Below are 16,605 nucleotides of genomic sequence, written 5' to 3' on the forward strand. Positions count from 1 at the left end.
TTGTATCCAAAGATAAAAATCCAAAATCCTTTGTATCCAAAACCCAGCTCTGCTCTTATTTCTGAGCAAGAATGCTCAGCGTCTCCTTTATACTTTGTTTTATTTACATTTGGGACTTTTTATAAAAGCCAATTACAGAACTGAATTGGTTGGTGAGACCATTAATTTTATTACCACTAAAGCGTTGGTTCTCTCACTACTCCAGCTTCCACGAGACTCTTTACGAATCACTCTTAGAGATGAGATGTCTGTTTCCTCATCTTTATAAAACCAAATACCATACCTGGTAAGTGCTAATGGAATTTTTTCCCCCCTCCTTCTGTCTCAGCTCCCAGGGACTGTAGGCTTAACGTTTTTATCTGGCGAGTGAGCAAATATGCATAAAGCCAAAGTGCTGTTGACTTCTCTGCAGCTGGGGCTGTGGACTCAGCCTGGCCACAGCCGCCTGTCACATCAGGCAGATTTTTGTTGCTTTGGGGCTTGTGGTTATTTAGATTTGTCAGTACTCTAAATAGGTAAAACCAGAGTCGAATTTGAGGTAAACAAGAAAAATCAGATGTTCTACTTGTACTGTTTGAAGAGGTCACTCTCTTGCAGACAGAAGTGTAATTTAAAAACTTTTTCAGACGAATCAAATGCTGGCAACAGGATACCCAAGAAAACCTCTTGAAAGAGTACAAGTGGCTTTTCTCAGAAAGAGAAGTACTTTTTGGTTAACCTTTCCACGGGTAAAGTATCAAGCTCATTGGATAACTTCTCCCATTTGGAAGCATTAACCAATGTACAAATATTTCTATCTTAAAGAAGATGAACTTTCAGATCTGCGGGTACTTGCTGTGATGTTTTCTCTCTATTATTTCAATAATGCTCTATTTTCTTTGTGTAGACACTTATGTGCTAACAGATGTCTGCAGTTAATGGGTCTTCAGTGCTGAAGCTTTCAGCAGCTTTAAATTATTTTCTTAAATACCAAGTTTAAGTTTTGTGTGAGAGGTTTTTTTCTGTCTTGCCGTGGTTTGTGTTATGTGATTGCAAGTTCTCCGGCACTGTTGGACAGGTAAAGCACCATCCTGATCTCCAAGACGCAGGGCTAACTTTGTGTCTGAGCCTGCAGACGGGGCAGAGCCGCGGGAGGGAAGGCTGAAACTCCCTCTTTTGGCTCTGCTCCTGCTCACAGCCCAAAGGCCATTTGATCTCTTCTGCGAGATGAAGCATGTTGCGTTTGTCCTTCGCAGTTACTATTTCACAGCAGGCTTTGCTTCTGCACGGCTACTAAGAGCCTAAGAAGCGTATACATAGTGTGGAGGGTGGACTTGTGTTCTGGTTTGGTTTTGTTCCCCTCTGCCCCCCTCATCTTTAACGTTTTCCAGGTGTCCTTTGGCACAGCTGCAGGAGGGTTAGCACCACAGCTTTCTACTTCTGGTTGAAGTTACAGAACTACTCATTGGGCTTTGGTTAAAGAAGGTCCAGGACTGAACATTACTGGCATTGTGGGCCCATAGGGAGGTGGTAGCATCTCTGGAGCTGTGTTAGGAAGCCAATGATGTTTTATCTTAAAAACAAAACCCCCAACCAACAAACCAACATCCAATCAACCAAGAGAAAATCCCCCAAACCAAAAAAGGTCCAGTACAGTGACATATCACCTTCAGTGGTCTTCATTCTTGGGCTGTTCTGAGCTTCATTGTGCTCTTCTGGGGTTATTTTCTATGTGAATTCAGTGCTGCTGCTGCTTGGCACGTTCCTGCTTGCATCGCAATAAAAGCGTGCGTCTGCAGGGGAGCTGCTGGGTGCAGAGTTTGTCTGGGATGCGGCTTTATGAAGTAGTAAATTTTCAGTCGCTTAATCTAATATTCTAGAGAAAAACACTAGTACAGGGAAAGGAGAATGTTGATTCACCTTCCAGAAGTGCCATTAGAGATCTTGATCTTGTTACAGGCTGTTCTATGCTATTACTTGTAAGAAGAGCAACATATGAGGATTTTAAATATATCACAGTCAGAAACTACAAAGAAAGAGCGAGTGTCAATAACAACAGACAGCAACCGACTGCATTAAAGAAAGGGAGGTAATGCTTGTGCCAGCCCTCTCCCTCACAGATCAAATCTCAGCAGGGGGAGTTTAACCCTTATTTATTTTATGGTGGATTAACGAAGTCCTGTGACCTACCCGTGATGTTAAATGCCGCTCGAAATGCGCGCCAGATCTCTTTGTGTTGCTCTTTGATGTGACAATATCCATCCAGCACCTTCGCTCTTGTTTTCTTCTCCTTTTTCACAGTACAAGTGGAGGTGGCTGCATTTTGGGGACATGGGCTGCGTACACAGTATCTGCAGTGTTAGGCTGGAAGATGCTGCAGGCTCTTGCACTTTTGAAACGTGGGCTGCTCCCAGGACAGGCCCCCCAGAGCAGGATGGGCTGTAGGGACAGGACAGTGGGGAGAGAGCCTTGAAACAGAACAGGCATTGATAGAGAAGCTCCAATAAGGACACCAGACCTGGAAATGCCAGTGGAGGCTCAAGGGGGGATTGCGTGGGGCTCCTGGGCTGGCTCAGGGAGTGAGGGGGCTGGGTGGAGCTGGGACGGTGACCGAGGGCTGTTCCCTTGTCAAGAGAACTAGCCCAGAACTGACCATGCTGGAGGTGAGGGTTGTCTCCCATCTTCTAATCCTCCACTCAGTCAGCTCCTGGTTTGGCAAATCTTTGGACATGACAAAATTAAAGCTCTTGTGTTCATGACATTCCCGTTGTTCTGATCAAGTTACATAATTTCTTGTCTCTGGTTTCTTCTGCCGTCATTTATGTGCTTGTCTGCAAATGCTCCCTCTGATAGCAGCATGTTTATAAGCCTTAAATGAGTTGGTCTAGTCCCTGTGAGCTCTATAGTGAAGCCTCAGGCTCTGGCTGCGTAAAGGTAGTAAAAATAAACAGCTTTTTCTGCAAAGGTGCATCACGGCACCAGCTCTGGGGGGGGCTGCAGTGGGGCTGGACAGCTGAGGTCCCCCTGGAGAAGCATCCCCAGGCTATCCAGCCTTCTCCTGCCGCAGGCTCATTTGGAAATGGCCTTTCAACACCAGACCAGTGCTTAATATATCACTCAGGCTTTGTTCATTGTCTACAGTGATAGTCTAACCTAGGTTCAGCAAAGTAATTAAGAGAAATAATTAACAGCTCTCAGTGATGAGGCAACCTCTCTCTCCCTCCCCTCTCCCTCAGCATGTGGTGCACCTTGGTAGTGACTCAGAAAACACAGGAGGACATTATGAATCAAAAAATAAGTCTTTACCTGTAAGTAACTGTGCACACAAAAAGGAAAACGTGGTGATAAGCAGCAATTGATAGTTGCTTTACTGGAGGAGGATACACCAGAATCAAATGCTCACGGCAAAAACGTCCCTTTTAAGTTGTGGTTCTTTTATAACATTTAATCCAAACAAAAATAAGTCTCTACCAAAAAAAGTATTTGAACCGTACGCTATACAGACATGTGTGGGTAAGACACTGCACTCCTCACGTATCATATGCCTGAAGGCCCCTGCATTCTCCGTGAGCGCAAGAAAACAAAACCCAGCAATGAAAATACAAAATCAATGCAGCAACTAGAGTTGTAGGCAACAGTATGTGCATGGCCAGGCCAGGCCGACGGTGGGACATGGGACTACGCAGTGAGGATGGACCAGAGTCCCCCCTTCCCTCCCTCCCTTCCCCTGCCTGTTGTGTTATGGGGCTCTGGAGTTGTCACGAGAGACTCTTTCGAAACAGGACACTAAGAGGAAAAATAAAAAGAACACCCCAGCCTATAACAAAGTAAATAAAGTAATAATAAAAAAAATATCCCTTGGATTGCGGCACTATTTCACCAGGGCCCTGGTGGCCCCGGCCCCAGGTCGCCCCATGTGGGGCAGGGAAGGAGAGTCACTGCATGGAGTCGTGGGACCTCGGCCCCAGCACAGGCTGGTGCAGTCCCTGCGCTGCGCTCTGCGCTGTGGCCACCCCGGCTGCTGCTGGGGTGGGTTCCAGGAGTCAGCCCCTGATTTTCTGCATCCCCCTCTGCTCAGGAAGTGGACCAAAAGCCGTCGTGCAAGTCCTAGCGTGAAGGAAGGCGGAGGAGCTGGTGGGGAGAGCCACCCGTTACCTTAGTCTCCCCAGGTCCCTTGGGTGTCATGCCTGGGCTGGGCTCCCTCCTCTGCGGCTTCAGAGGTCCACCCAGCCGTGCAGCTGGAGGGCGAGCACCCCGAGGAGGACGGTGCCGAGGCTGCTGCGCGCGCTGGGGGCACCGTCGCAGTCCTTTTTGTCGGCTTCGCACCTGGATTGCTGGCACAGGACCCCCTTGAAGCCCACGGGGCAGATGCAGCGCTGGTTGTGGTAGCAGGTGCCGCCGTTCTGGCAGAGCAGGAGCTCGTCGTCGCAGACGTTGGCTACGAGGTGGGAGGGAGGGAAGGACATGGGTGTTAGTCTGGGGTGTGTTAAACCCCTTGACTGCAGCAGAAAAGAGAAGCTTTTGGCTTTCTTCTCTAGCTCCTAGGGGTTAAATTATCCAACCCTCATAGTGTCAAAGCAGCCCCAAGGCCAAGGGAACACAGTGAGGGCTGCAAACTCCAGGGTCAAAGCTATCAAGTCGTTTTGGATTTGGGAGGAATGGCTTGAGTCTGCTCACCCTACACCCTGAGCATCATGGGGCACCTGAGCAGGCAGTGCTGCAGATCCCCCCCTCTTGTTCAGACCCATCTCACACCTCCCTCTGTCCCTCTGGCTTGGGGTGGGCACCCCGCGATGCTGCCGGGGTACTTACGGAAGCAGCCCTGTCTCCAGTAGTAGTTGGGCAGGCAGTCGTCACACTTGGGCCCCGTGGCACCTTCTTTGCATTCACAGTAGCCGGTCTCGTTGCAGCGGTCGTGCATGGAGCCGATCTGGTTGCAGTTACATTCTGGCCAAAGACAGGGCTGTTAGTGCCTGTCCTGCCCGGGGGCTTTGTGCCCGCTAATGCCCTGAGGGAGGTGTTGGGGCCTTTGGAAAAGGCTGGTGACGTGCTACGGGAGGGCTGTTGGAGACCAAGGGGCTGGGGGGCGTGGTTGAATGAGAGGCTCCAACAGTGCAAACAGCCATGGGTGCGAAGACCATCCCCTTTGGAGCTGAGCAGCTCCTGGTAGAGCAACGCATCCGAATCAAGTTGGAAAGATATTATTTGGTTGGTGTTTTTTTTTTTATCAGGGAAGAGAAGCCTTGGCAGGCCGCAGAGACCATAATGGCTGCTGTCCTTGAGAAGCATGCAGGTGGACTCATCACCCTCCAGAGAGGGGCTGAACTGAAGCCCACCCCAGAGAGCGAGGTCCCGCACAAGCCATCCCACGTGCCGGTGCCGCAGCGTAAGGCCGCCGGAGCTCTCACCTATGCATACGTTCTCGTCATCCAGCTCCGCCGAGCTGTTGCGGTAGAAGCCCAGGCGGCAGTGCTGGCAGTGCTGACCCCGCGTGTTGTGCTTGCAGCTCACGCAGGTCACCACGTTCAGGAAGTCGATGTAGCTGCAGCGGTTGGAGTGGCCGTAGCACTCGCAGTCTGCGGAGAGGAGGGGAGAGCTGGGCTGGGAGCATCTTCCCTCGTGCTTGAGGAGAGGAGCCACGAGGCTTTAGAGGAGGCTCCTGCTCCACTGAAATGCAATGGCTGCTGCCAGTACAGGACTGGGGTGGGCTGGGCAGGATGAGTGCGCACAGCAGCTGCTGTTCTTCACTGCCACGGGGGGATCGGGCTGGGGGCCATTGCTCAGAGAGCAGAGCAGGGTCGGGGGCTCTGTCCCCTGGGGGTGAGGACAGGAAGGAGCCAGCCCCTGGCTGTCCCAGGGCACCATCTCTTTAAGGAAATGCATAATCATGGGAGTGGGCTGGGGAGGGGAGTCAGGTGTTAATTAAAGAGCTGCCTTATTAGCGAGCAGAGCCCAGCTTGGTGCTTGGGCTTGGCTCTGGTGGGGCTGCAGGACTGTCAAGGGAGCTGGACTGGGGTGCAGAGCCTCAGTGAAAGCTCTGCTGAAGGCTGTGTTCTGCCTCGCTGGGGCAAGAAGGGGACCACTGTGGGGTGTGTATGCCAGAGGGTGCAACAGTGCTCACTGCCTCTAGCCAGGGGAAGGCTCTGGGCAAGGCTGAAGTGGGGCTGAAGCTGCTGCATGTCCAGGTAAAGCCTTGCTGCCTCTCTGGCTTTTCCCCCATCTGTGTCCCTTCTCAGCATGCCCCTTGCTGTCCCACCTCCCAGATTAATGCTGGTTGTGAAGTACGGTGGCTCTCGGGTTAAATGCTTAAAATGAGTTTATGCAAGGAAGCATGGCTTGTGTGGGGTCCTGTAAATGATGGTGGACAAGTGTGTGAGGGTTTGAACCAGGGCTGCCTGGCACAGCACAGGGACACCTGTAAAGGCTGCTGGCAGGGTGGGAGATGCCACCATCACTTGGTCAAGCACTGCTCCTGTCCCCAGTGTGCAGGGCCGACCTCTCTTAGCTGTGGGCATGTGTTAGAAAACAACCAGCTGGGTTTAATTTGTAGCCAGAGGACTTTGATTACTTGTTTCTTGTGTTTGGTTTATATTACTGTGACTTGGGATGGTGGCTACCTTGCAGTGTTAGATTCAGGGTGCTGGATCTTTCTGGGAGTTTAAAAGTATACTGCAGGAGGGGAGGAGGTACCCTAGTTGCCTTGTGGCCCAGCTGTCCTGGTCAGGAGGTGTCCCAGCCAGCACAGGCAGGTGATAACATGAGCAGAGACAGTGTCAGCCAGGTGTGAGCTTCCCCAGCCTTCAGAGAGGAGGAGGGAGGCTCAGAGCTGGGGTTTTGGTCCAAGCTCTAGCATTAAACACCCAAGGATGGCAGAGGGATAGGAGGCAAGGATGTGGGTTGGCATGCACATGCGACTGGTGGAGGAGACTTGTGTCAATGAAATGAAGACCAGGGAGGATGGAGCAGGGCAGAGGTTTCGCCATGGTTCACAGCTGCCTGAGGAGGAGCTGAGTCTGCTGTAATCTTGACCTTCTGTGAAACGACTTCTGCCTGTCTGACCAATACCCAAGGAATTTCTGCTCAAGTACTTCTGGCTGCTGCAATTCCCAAGTGTTGTTTCACCCTAGGGATGCATTCCTGCACACAGCTAACCATGACTCGGATAGCCAAACCCTCCCCATCTTCTCCACGTCAGAGGCTGCTGGACCCCATCACCTGGGTGAAGACTAGGAGCCCTGGAGCACCGCGCTTCCTCCTCTTACCTTTGTATGTTTCAATAGGAGCCACTGGGCCAGAGTCTGGTTCGAGCCGGATGAGTTTTGAGCTCTTTGAGGATGCTTAAGAAAAATCAGAGACACTCTTTTTCTTGCCGCTTAGCACCGCTCCGCGTCCTACCCTACCACAAGCAGTTCTGCTACGAGAACGATGCTGAGCAGAGCCAAGAACACCGCTCTGGCAGCACTGGCATCTATTGCTGCACCAGACAGCTGATAGCTGCTAAATTGCTCCTCTTCTTCGCCCCGCCTCGAAGTTTGATGCATGAAAAACTCAACACAACGCTATTGTAATGCGCAGAGCCGGGGGCCGAGGAGCTACTCACACATCCCCGTTACGCATGTTCAGTGGTGTGAATTGGGTTATTCAGGCTAAGGATCTACAAGTCTAAACAGCTTAAAAAAAAAATCTACTGGCCATGGCCTCAGTTTGATGGAGGTCACGCTAACTGGCACCCGAAAAGCTGCTAGGAGTACAGCTAAGAGGACGAACGCTACGGAGGTGGTATCTGGCAGGGGTTCTGCCGAGCACGCACCGCTCCAGCCTGGCTTGTCCCCACCAGCACGTACCTGGCTTCTTCCCATGCCTCCTGCCTGCAGAGTGTGCTGGGCGCCCTGCTTTGCTCTTCGGAGCTGCTATGTGAGATGATAAAACATATCTGAGTGCTGTGGTGGGGAGAGGGCTCCCAGGGCCCAGCCCAGCGCGGTTGGGCTGGGATAATTAATTCCTCGGGGCAAGGGGCTGCCCTGGCCGGGACGGTGCTTCCTTGGGGCTGTGCTGCCAGCCAGACCCCTGTCCCACACAGAATGGCTGGGGCACTGGGGGTAAAGGCTGTCCCTTCCAAACCGAGCTGATGGGTTTTGGTGCTTGGTGGGGTTTTGTGCTTCGGTAACCCCAGTAAGGGGCAAGGTTGAGCGGCGCTGAGATCCCCCAGGGTGTTTAGAAATGGGTCCCACTGGTTTTTGTGGCATGCCAGCCCTTGCACAATGCTGCGGTGCTCAGGGAGGTGCTGGGTGGGCGTTACCAGTTACAGCCCACTGGTGCTGGTCACATCCCCACAGTGATAGCGATGGCAGGAGGTGGCTGTGCTCCCCACCCCAAGGGCTCAGCCATGGTCAGAGTGGGCCCACTCCTGTCTCTGACACCATCTGTGAGACTGCTGTGGCGTTGAGGCCTCCTCAGGTCTCCATGGCTTCTCCTGGTCCCATGGTGGGCTAGCATGATTTCCAGACTCTCCTCCACCAACACGGCCTCTCCAGCCTCCATGGCTGTGACAGGCCACCATCATGACCAGGCCCTGCTCTGTCACCATGGCCTCCTCTGTCCCCTGGCATGATGGCTGAGCAGGGATCATGGTGGCCTCTCCTTATGAGGAGGCTCTGCGGAGGGTTGGAAGCAGGGTGATCTGCTATCCAGGCTTGGCCCTGTTGGGCCAGAGCAGCTGGCTCAGCCCAATTAATCTTGCCTGTTAATCTTGGCTGGGGGAAGGTGCGTGCCCCTTGTCCTGTGGCAAGAAACCCTTTCCCAAAGCTGCTGAGGTTCCCATGGGCTCTCCTGGGTTCTGGGGACACCCCTGCAGCCATCCAGCCCCAAACACATCTCCAAAAAGATCTCCATGGGGATGGATGAGTAGAACTGAGTTGAGGTGGACCCTCTGAGTAGGAGAGCAGATTGTACAATGGTGGGTCATGCTGAGGATGGGTGGATTGTCCTGGCCTACAGGCACTGGGAGAGAAACCTGTCCTGCCCTGTCCTTGGGGACAGGAATGGCCTTACCTCGAATGCTCTCGGGAGGGTCTGGTGGCTTCGGCTTGGGTCCAAGGGCTGCTGTATTTGGTGGGTGCTGAACAGCTTATGGTGGCATCAGTCAGACAGAACATCAGATTTAATACAGATTCCCCTCTTTTTTGCTTAAAAAGGTGGCAAAGGGATGCTGGAAGCTCTAGGCAAGTATCTAGGGTGGGTTGGTGGGACCATATCTGGTTTAGGATGTGTTGAAGCAGGAATGAGAGACAAAGTCTCCTGGAAATTGGAGTCTTTAAGTGTGAACAGGCAGAAAAAGTACTGCTCAGGGGAGGGCGTGGGAGCTGCTGGATGGGCGAGTGGTGGCATGTGGTCATTACATTGCCCAGGCATGGGAAGAAGCTAAATCTGCAGACCACTGTCAAGACTCAGAAGCCCCCCTTGTTCAGCACAGACTGTCAGCATCCCTTGGCATTGATGCCCATGGTGAAGGCCTATCCCTTGTTGCTGTATCGAATACAGTTTTGTTTCTGTGAGGCCAGAGATGGACCCAAAAGCACAACAATTCCTAAGATCCTCAATTTCAGGATTTTCTCCTCCCCCCAGCTGAGTATTTCCAAACACTGTGGTGTGTCCTGGGCCCAGCTTCAAGAGTTATGTTCTGCCCTGGGAGGGATGCTAATGTCTATGGCTGGAGCAGCTACAGGCATCTCAGATGGGAAACGGGAACTGAGCACCAACGGGCAACTGCTGAAGCGTGTGTGCTGGTGGGAACCCCGAGGAGGAGAAACTTCACCCTCAACAGCCAGCGTGGAGCCTCCCAAGGTTCCCACCAGGAGCAGCTCACCTTAGGCAGCCACGCAGGAGACCTGAAGCAAGGAAATACATAAGAAGGCATCTATGCTACAAACGACAGAGGCCTATCTATTTACAAAGTTATTCTGCTCTACAGACAGACTCCGGTCTCGGGAGACGATGGGATTTCCATGCTCCTCTCCGTTCACCCCAGCAGCAAGCTGCGAACGATCTCTTCTACCACTTACCATCCTCATCTTTCATGTATATGACTAAACCCTGAGGCTCAATCCAGCCTCGCCAGATTCCCAGCTGCGTGTCGGGCACAGACAAACCCTGAGCTTTTTCCCAGGCGGGAGGAGGAGAGAGATGCACGGAAAGCAGAGATGCAGAACTAGAAACTAAAGCCTTGGCGGAGCGTCGGGAGCTGGTACGGACTGGCAGGGCCCAGCTCAGCCACGCGTCTCCTACCTTCTGCTCCTGGGCCACCCTTGGCCTGGGGTGAGCCCCCTTGCAGCGGGGCGGCCGCCGACAAGCTGGTGTAGTCTTGGGGTGATCAAAGGGGAAAAGCTGCGTTACTGGGTGTGCTGGGGGGAGCTGGGAACCAGCGAGGAGCTGCGCGGTGCTCTGATGGAGGGCCAGAGCTTGGGAGGACAAAGCCACCCCGACCCTGTGGGGTGCTCTGCTCTTCCCGTGGAAATACCAGTTTAGAGGATTTGCGAGGCACCGCAGGGAAATTAAACCAGCAAGAAATTTATAGATCACTTGTTTGATTTCCCTGCAAACCCTCACCCCCACTGGCTCCATACCCCTCCCCAGCTCCTCAATATTGGTAACAATCTTCAGGTTTGCTAGAAAACAAACCAAGGAAGAAAATTTTAAAAGCCATATTATTAATTTCAAGCTCCAGTTGGGTAACATAAGGAGGAGGAGGGAAAAAAAAAAAACCCTCTCGATCCTTGCCAAGTTTCAAAGGACAAACCCGAGTAGGAGAGAAATGTGATTTCCCAGCCTCGTCAAGGGGATGATAAACAATGTAGAATAAAAAAGAAAAAAAAAAAAGATTATTCTTTTTTAATGACAAGCTCTAAGAGAAGGTGATAGACATTGTCCTTTTCAGCTGGAAAGTGGAAACCAATTGATATTAATATGGTGTTAAAGAGAATATGAAAAAAGCCCTGTGCAAATTGGCAAGGGTTTAATTAGAGTCACAATAAAAAACAGCCCTGAAGGCATTTTGCTTTTTAGTCATTCACATACACCTCCACTCAATTGCATTTACAGAGCCAGGAAAATTATTAATGCTCATTATCCTGAGAACCTTTTCCTTGTAGCTCTGGGATGTTAATGGACAGTTTTACATTTCGGGAGGGGGAGAGACACGTTTCACCCCCAGATCCAGCTCATACAAATGGGAAACACTGGGCAGCTCTTCTTTGGGGGGCTTGTACCAGTCCCTGCTGGTCTTGGTGGTGGGTTTCTGGGGAAGTAAAATAAATTGAACCAAGAAGTCATGCTTCATAGCAAAAGCCCTTGGGGGAAGCAGTGCTGGAGTAGGGGGGAAAGACCCTGAAAAAGTCAATCCCAAAACATAAACAGGGGGTTCTGTTTCTGTAGGACCTACACAAAGCCAGGCTTTTGATGCTCTCTTTCTGCTGGAGCTCTTAACCATCAAGCAGGGCTCAGGTTGGGTGTTTTTTCCCCAGAGGTGAAGTGCCACTGCTGAAACTGCTATAAACCAGGGTGGAAGGGCAGGAATGGAAGCAGAAAGAGGGGGGGAAAATAAAAAGGCTTTTATTTTTGCTTATTTTGAAAGTTGGGAAAATGTAACAAATGGCAAGGAAGAATTTGACAGGCTTCAAGGAAGGCTTTGAAATAACAGAACTGCAGAAGGCAAATGAGAATAGCACTTAATTCATCCTCCTCAGGGTAACTCTGCATTTTCCTTCCTTCTACCCATTTTGGCAGCCTCAACAGGCCACAGCCCGTGCCCATAAACTCATCCTTCTGCCCCTCTCACTGCACGACAGGTGACCGGGCACAAAAGCATCCTACGAACACAACCACAGCTCCACCTTGACCACGGAAAACACCACGAGCAGCCAAAGGAAGCAGCTGTCTGGCAGATCCAGGCAACCCAGGGACAACCCAAATCTAATCTACTCCTCTAGCCTACGTGCTACGCCGCTTTCTGCCTTGCTGCTACCCACTAGTGTGCGGAGGCATGAAGGAGAAGGGAAAAACACATCAGGCTGGCTTTAAATACCTGTTTTTTTCCGTGTTTCTTTCACGGGCTCAGAGGCTGGTCTGATGATGCCTGCTTATGGTGGGAAGCAGAAATGCAGAGGGCAAAAGAGAGTGTGTAAATTAGAGGGTGAAAGAGCACAGGGATGGGGCAGGGCCCTAACAGGACTTTCTTTTTAAAACGTCTGGCTGAGCTGGCTTTCAAGCAAGGAGGGATTCGTTTAATGCTTCTAAAATTCAGAAGGGAGTTAATGACAGAGTATGTCACTTTGGCACTCTGACCCTGCTTGGGGTTACTCCCTCTCCTGCAAACGGGGGTGCTACCAGGAGCTAGAAGGGTGGTCTCTTCAGCAAGGTGTTTTCTCTGAGGTCCAGGTGAGTTATGTTCACAGCCCCTTTGGGATGTCGTGGTATTTAAACAAGTACTTTACATTTTTGCAGGACTGGAGGGGGAGGAACATCTCTGGTCAAAAGCAGATCAGAATTAGGCTGCGCCTTGATTCCCTGTTGCTGGTCAAAGGGACATGACGGCATCAAACCCAGCATGCTGCCCAGGTAAGAGAGCAGGTCCCTGAGCTGCTGGGGGGCCCTGACTACCTTCTGATTTGGAGCAGCCCCTCCAGGGGCTGGCTCCATCCCCAGGCAGTCCATTCTGGGGCTGGACCTGGCTGTGCAGAAACATGGCTGGGGGTCTGGATGGGGACGAGGAGCTCCGAGCTCAGCCCTGACTGTATCAAGCCAGAGATGTGGCGGCTGGACTGCAATTAACTTATTTATTTTGTCCCTTGCTGTCAGTTAATACAAGCATAATGAAAACATTTTCTTTGCCCAGGAAGCAGGTTTTGGAGAAGGAATAAACACCAAGGTGCATGACGTGTCCCAGGTCCCTCAGAGCAGTTTGGCAGCAGAGATTGTCCCCCCCACACCACCCAACCCCACACAGATGCTGTCCTGCCCACCCCAGCTGTATGACGCAAGCAAGGCAGAGCACTGCACATCATACACAAGATAGACACTAAACACACCACCCACACGTACACAGCACTCGCGAAAAAAATAGACCTAAAATGTTGCTATGGGTGAGCATGGATAAAAATCAAATGACCCCAAGTGTGTGGTGCAGATGTAGACGTGATCCCCTGTCACTGCTGGGGCCACGGTGATGGTGGGAGCTCTGGGCAGGGGTGGTGGATGAACCTCCTCCTGCACATGTACAGCACGGACCTGGGTGAGGAGCACTTGTTAACAGACCAGAGACTTGCACTCTTTTTGCCCAGGGTCACTCCAACTCCATGGAAGTTGGAACTAAACCCTCGGCTTCTTGATTAACTACTCAAGCAGGGTACTTCCATGAATATATCTATATTTGCATAAACATGCAATCAAATTTCCTCATCCCTTTGACTGGCTTCTGGCAGCTCCCCCAGACAGACTGTTACTAACATACTGTGGGTGTAAAACGTCCTCTTGGGAAATATCAGGCCCAGAAATCATGGCAAGGGGAGGAACGCGTGTCTAATTCCCCCATGAGAAGCTTAAAAAAAATGTCCTGCTGTTAAGTTTTATCTGCTCGTTTCCAACAGACAAGTGAAAAACGCTGTATCCTTGTTCATGGGGGGAGGGAAGGAGGAACCCCCAGAAAAAGGACAAAAGTTTTCCTCCATGGGGTGATTTTAGGAATTAGGAAAAAAAGTGTTTGTGGCGTGTGTGCGAGCTCCAGCCCAGCACGCTCCCTCGCTGCTTGTACAGCGGCTGCCTGGGGGATGCCAGAGTGCAGCTCTGCCCTAGGAAAGCTGCCCTTGAAGACGCAGCCAGCCTGCGTTCCAGCCTTGAATTGGCCACTGGGACTTGATGCAGGATTGGGAGAGCCAGCAAGGACAGAGCTGGCTTCTCCCTCAACCCGACGGCCTGTCCCTGGCATGGCTGAGCAAAGCCTGCGGGCTGCTCCGAGTCTGACGGCGAGTGGCAGCAGCCCTCCCCCAGGAAGCCTCCCTGTCCGAGCGAGCGGCTGGTGGGGCAGAGCAGCACCCAGCCTTCCCCACTGCGCTCTGTGGGCAGCACCCAGCAAGTACAGTGGGCGCAACTCTCCTGCCTGCTCTGGCATCTATTGCATGTGGAGGTCGGGGATAGAGCAGGACGGGGTACAATTCCCCTCTCCATCCAGCCAGGCAAGACTGGGTACGTGGCTTAATTTTACGGTGGGACAGTAAAGGCTTCATTGCTTTCCTGCCCTGACTTGTGATGGGAGCTGTAAGAGAGCATCTCTTGCAGCCATGCCAGCCCTGTGCAGAACAACGTTACCAAGTGGCTTGAGGAGGGATGGATTTTGAAAACCTTTTCTTTTTAAAAAAAACAAAATTGAAAGAAAAAAGGGAAAAGCGTCGTTTCCCCTGCATCCAGTCCTGGCTTCACTTCTCGCTGCCCTGATGATAACAGAGCAACAGCAGAGTGAGATCAGCCGGTGAGGGGGGATGTCAACCCATGGCGTGGTTGTCCCTTGGCTTTGAGGTGGACCCGTTGTGGCTGGTTCCCTGCTTATGGGGACCATAACACTTGCTCCTAGCTTGTGCTACACATGGCGAAGCGTTCTTGGTGTGAATGGAGAGAAAAGCAAACCAGGACTGCCCAGAGGCTGGGGGATGTGAACTGAGTCAGGGTGATTTTTTTTATCCATGTCATTCTATCATCCTACAGAGCAGATAACCAGGGCCACCGACATGGCAGCCCCAGGCGTTCCCCACCGCCACCAGAGGAGCCGGGATGGGAAGAAGCCAAAAAGGGAAGCCCAGTGGTGGAGTCCTGGCCTTCCCAGTGAGGTAGGGAGTGTGGCACCCACCTGGCTGGGTGGTGGTGGCAGGTAGGGGGGTGCTGGTGGTGGTGGGCCTTGTGGTGGTGGTGGTTTTTGCGGTGGTGGTTTTTGCGGCGGCGGTTTTCGCGGCGGTAACCCGCTGCGGTCGCTCATACGCTAACAAGCAAAGAGAAGAGGTGGGAGGCACTTACTGCGGGGGAACGGAGGGTTTCCTTGCCAGCCCACACGCCCGTGAGGCTGCCGCTGCTGGGGGCTGAACCGGTGACCGATTTCTCAGCACGGCTACAACTGGGGCACCGGGAGGATTAAGGCGATGGCGGCTCCGTGACGCTGGATGCAGCGAGCGTGTGTGTGTGTGTGTGTGTGCAGGGGCCGGAGGCTGTGGCTGTATCAGCTTACTCTGTTGGTGCAGATATTGGCTTAAATACTTACAGCTCGATCATAAACTAATTGCCAATTAAGCTGAAAAGGGGAAACAAAAGCATGCCTGGGCAGAGATGGGGTGAAGAGCGGGCGGGAGGTGCAGAGGAGCCCCCAGCCCACCCTGCCGGGGGGTGGGAGCCTGCTGTCCCCGTGCCAGCTGGCAGAGCCCTGCCTGCCCCAGCACCCATCCCTTCTGCCAGCCCACAGGCAGCAAAATACCCAGCACCATCCAAGCCAGCCCGTACCATTGCCATGTGTCCATTTCCACTGGCACCCTTTGGCTCAGCAAGGCAAATGAACGGGTGGCTGAGCACCAGCATCCCCCGCGGAGCCGGGCAGGAGCGGTCCCGGTGCGGTGCCCACCCCGCCACAACAGCCCGGACGAAAGCAACGCTCAGAACACAAATTCCTACTTAACTTACACCTGCTGCCCTCCTGTCCTTGTTTGTCCAGCTGCTTCATGCAGATTATCATGCTTAATTTCATAATAGCCCTGAGCTAGTTTAAATACTTAATTTAGGTCACTCCTAGTCTCCTATGCAGGCTAAATAATCTCTCCTTAACCGGCCTGGGACACAAATCCCTCCTGTCCACCTCCTGCACATCGCTCCCAGCAACCCCCCAGCTTCTCCCTAGAAGAAAATTGTGATGGGAAACATTTTCCAGTGAAACAAAGGTAGCACTGACGATGCCAAGCTCTGTTGAGGGGGGGAAAAAAAAGTTATCAAAACTGTTTTGAACAGAAAAGCAAAGAATATTTTGGACTGTTACAACATTTAATTTTTTTTAAATCCTAAATTACTTGAGAGACTTTTAATTTTTATTTGAAACTTTTAACCATTTAAATTTAACTGCTTAAAATCTAAATATGGTTCATTTACCCAGAAAAAACATCCTCCACTTTTCAGTTAGGTGCATTTTCCTTAATTGTATTTGCATTTCTCTGAAACTATTTCTCCTCCAATTCTTTCCACTTGCCTGCGAACCATTATTCAGTCAGCTCTCCGATTTGTTTCTTCTGGAGGGTAATTCTGAGCCACAAAATCCAAACCCAGGCTTCTGCTTACCCAAAACTCAATGCTCTTTGACATCAAACTACCTCCAGCTTTGTTAAATAAGGAGTCCTATCATACCATCAATCTTTCAACAGAAATCCCCGCTGAGCTCTACTGTCTTTGCTGCCGACACTTCATAGACATATGTTTTTTTATATATATATATATATATAAAAATCTCTACACGTGTACATACAGATGTACACACGCTCTCTATATGTTTTTTTATCAGCAGCCCAAGGTGACCCAGGCTGGATGCTATGCCAAATAATTCAAACCCAG

At 51.6% G+C, this 16,605-nt stretch overlaps 1 protein-coding gene across 1 annotated transcript in view; it reads right to left on the reverse strand.

Annotated features, from left to right (window-relative positions):
* Positions 1-3,711: 3,711 nt before the first annotated feature.
* Positions 3,712-16,605, reverse strand: part of NTNG2 (netrin G2) — a 46,307-nt gene continuing 33,413 nt past the window's right edge. Inside the window, exons 6-8 of the mRNA XM_068413885.1 lie at positions 5,388-5,555; positions 4,792-4,926; positions 3,712-4,417 (exon numbers count right to left, since the gene is read on the reverse strand). Coding sequence (XP_068269986.1) covers positions 4,194-4,417; positions 4,792-4,926; positions 5,388-5,555 — 527 coding nt within the window. The 3' untranslated portion in view covers positions 3,712-4,193. The remainder of the gene's footprint in view (positions 4,418-4,791; positions 4,927-5,387; positions 5,556-16,605) is intronic.

Source organism: Nyctibius grandis, chromosome 16 (assembly GCF_013368605.1).
Source record: "Nyctibius grandis isolate bNycGra1 chromosome 16, bNycGra1.pri, whole genome shotgun sequence".
NCBI lineage: Eukaryota > Metazoa > Chordata > Aves > Nyctibiiformes > Nyctibiidae > Nyctibius > Nyctibius grandis.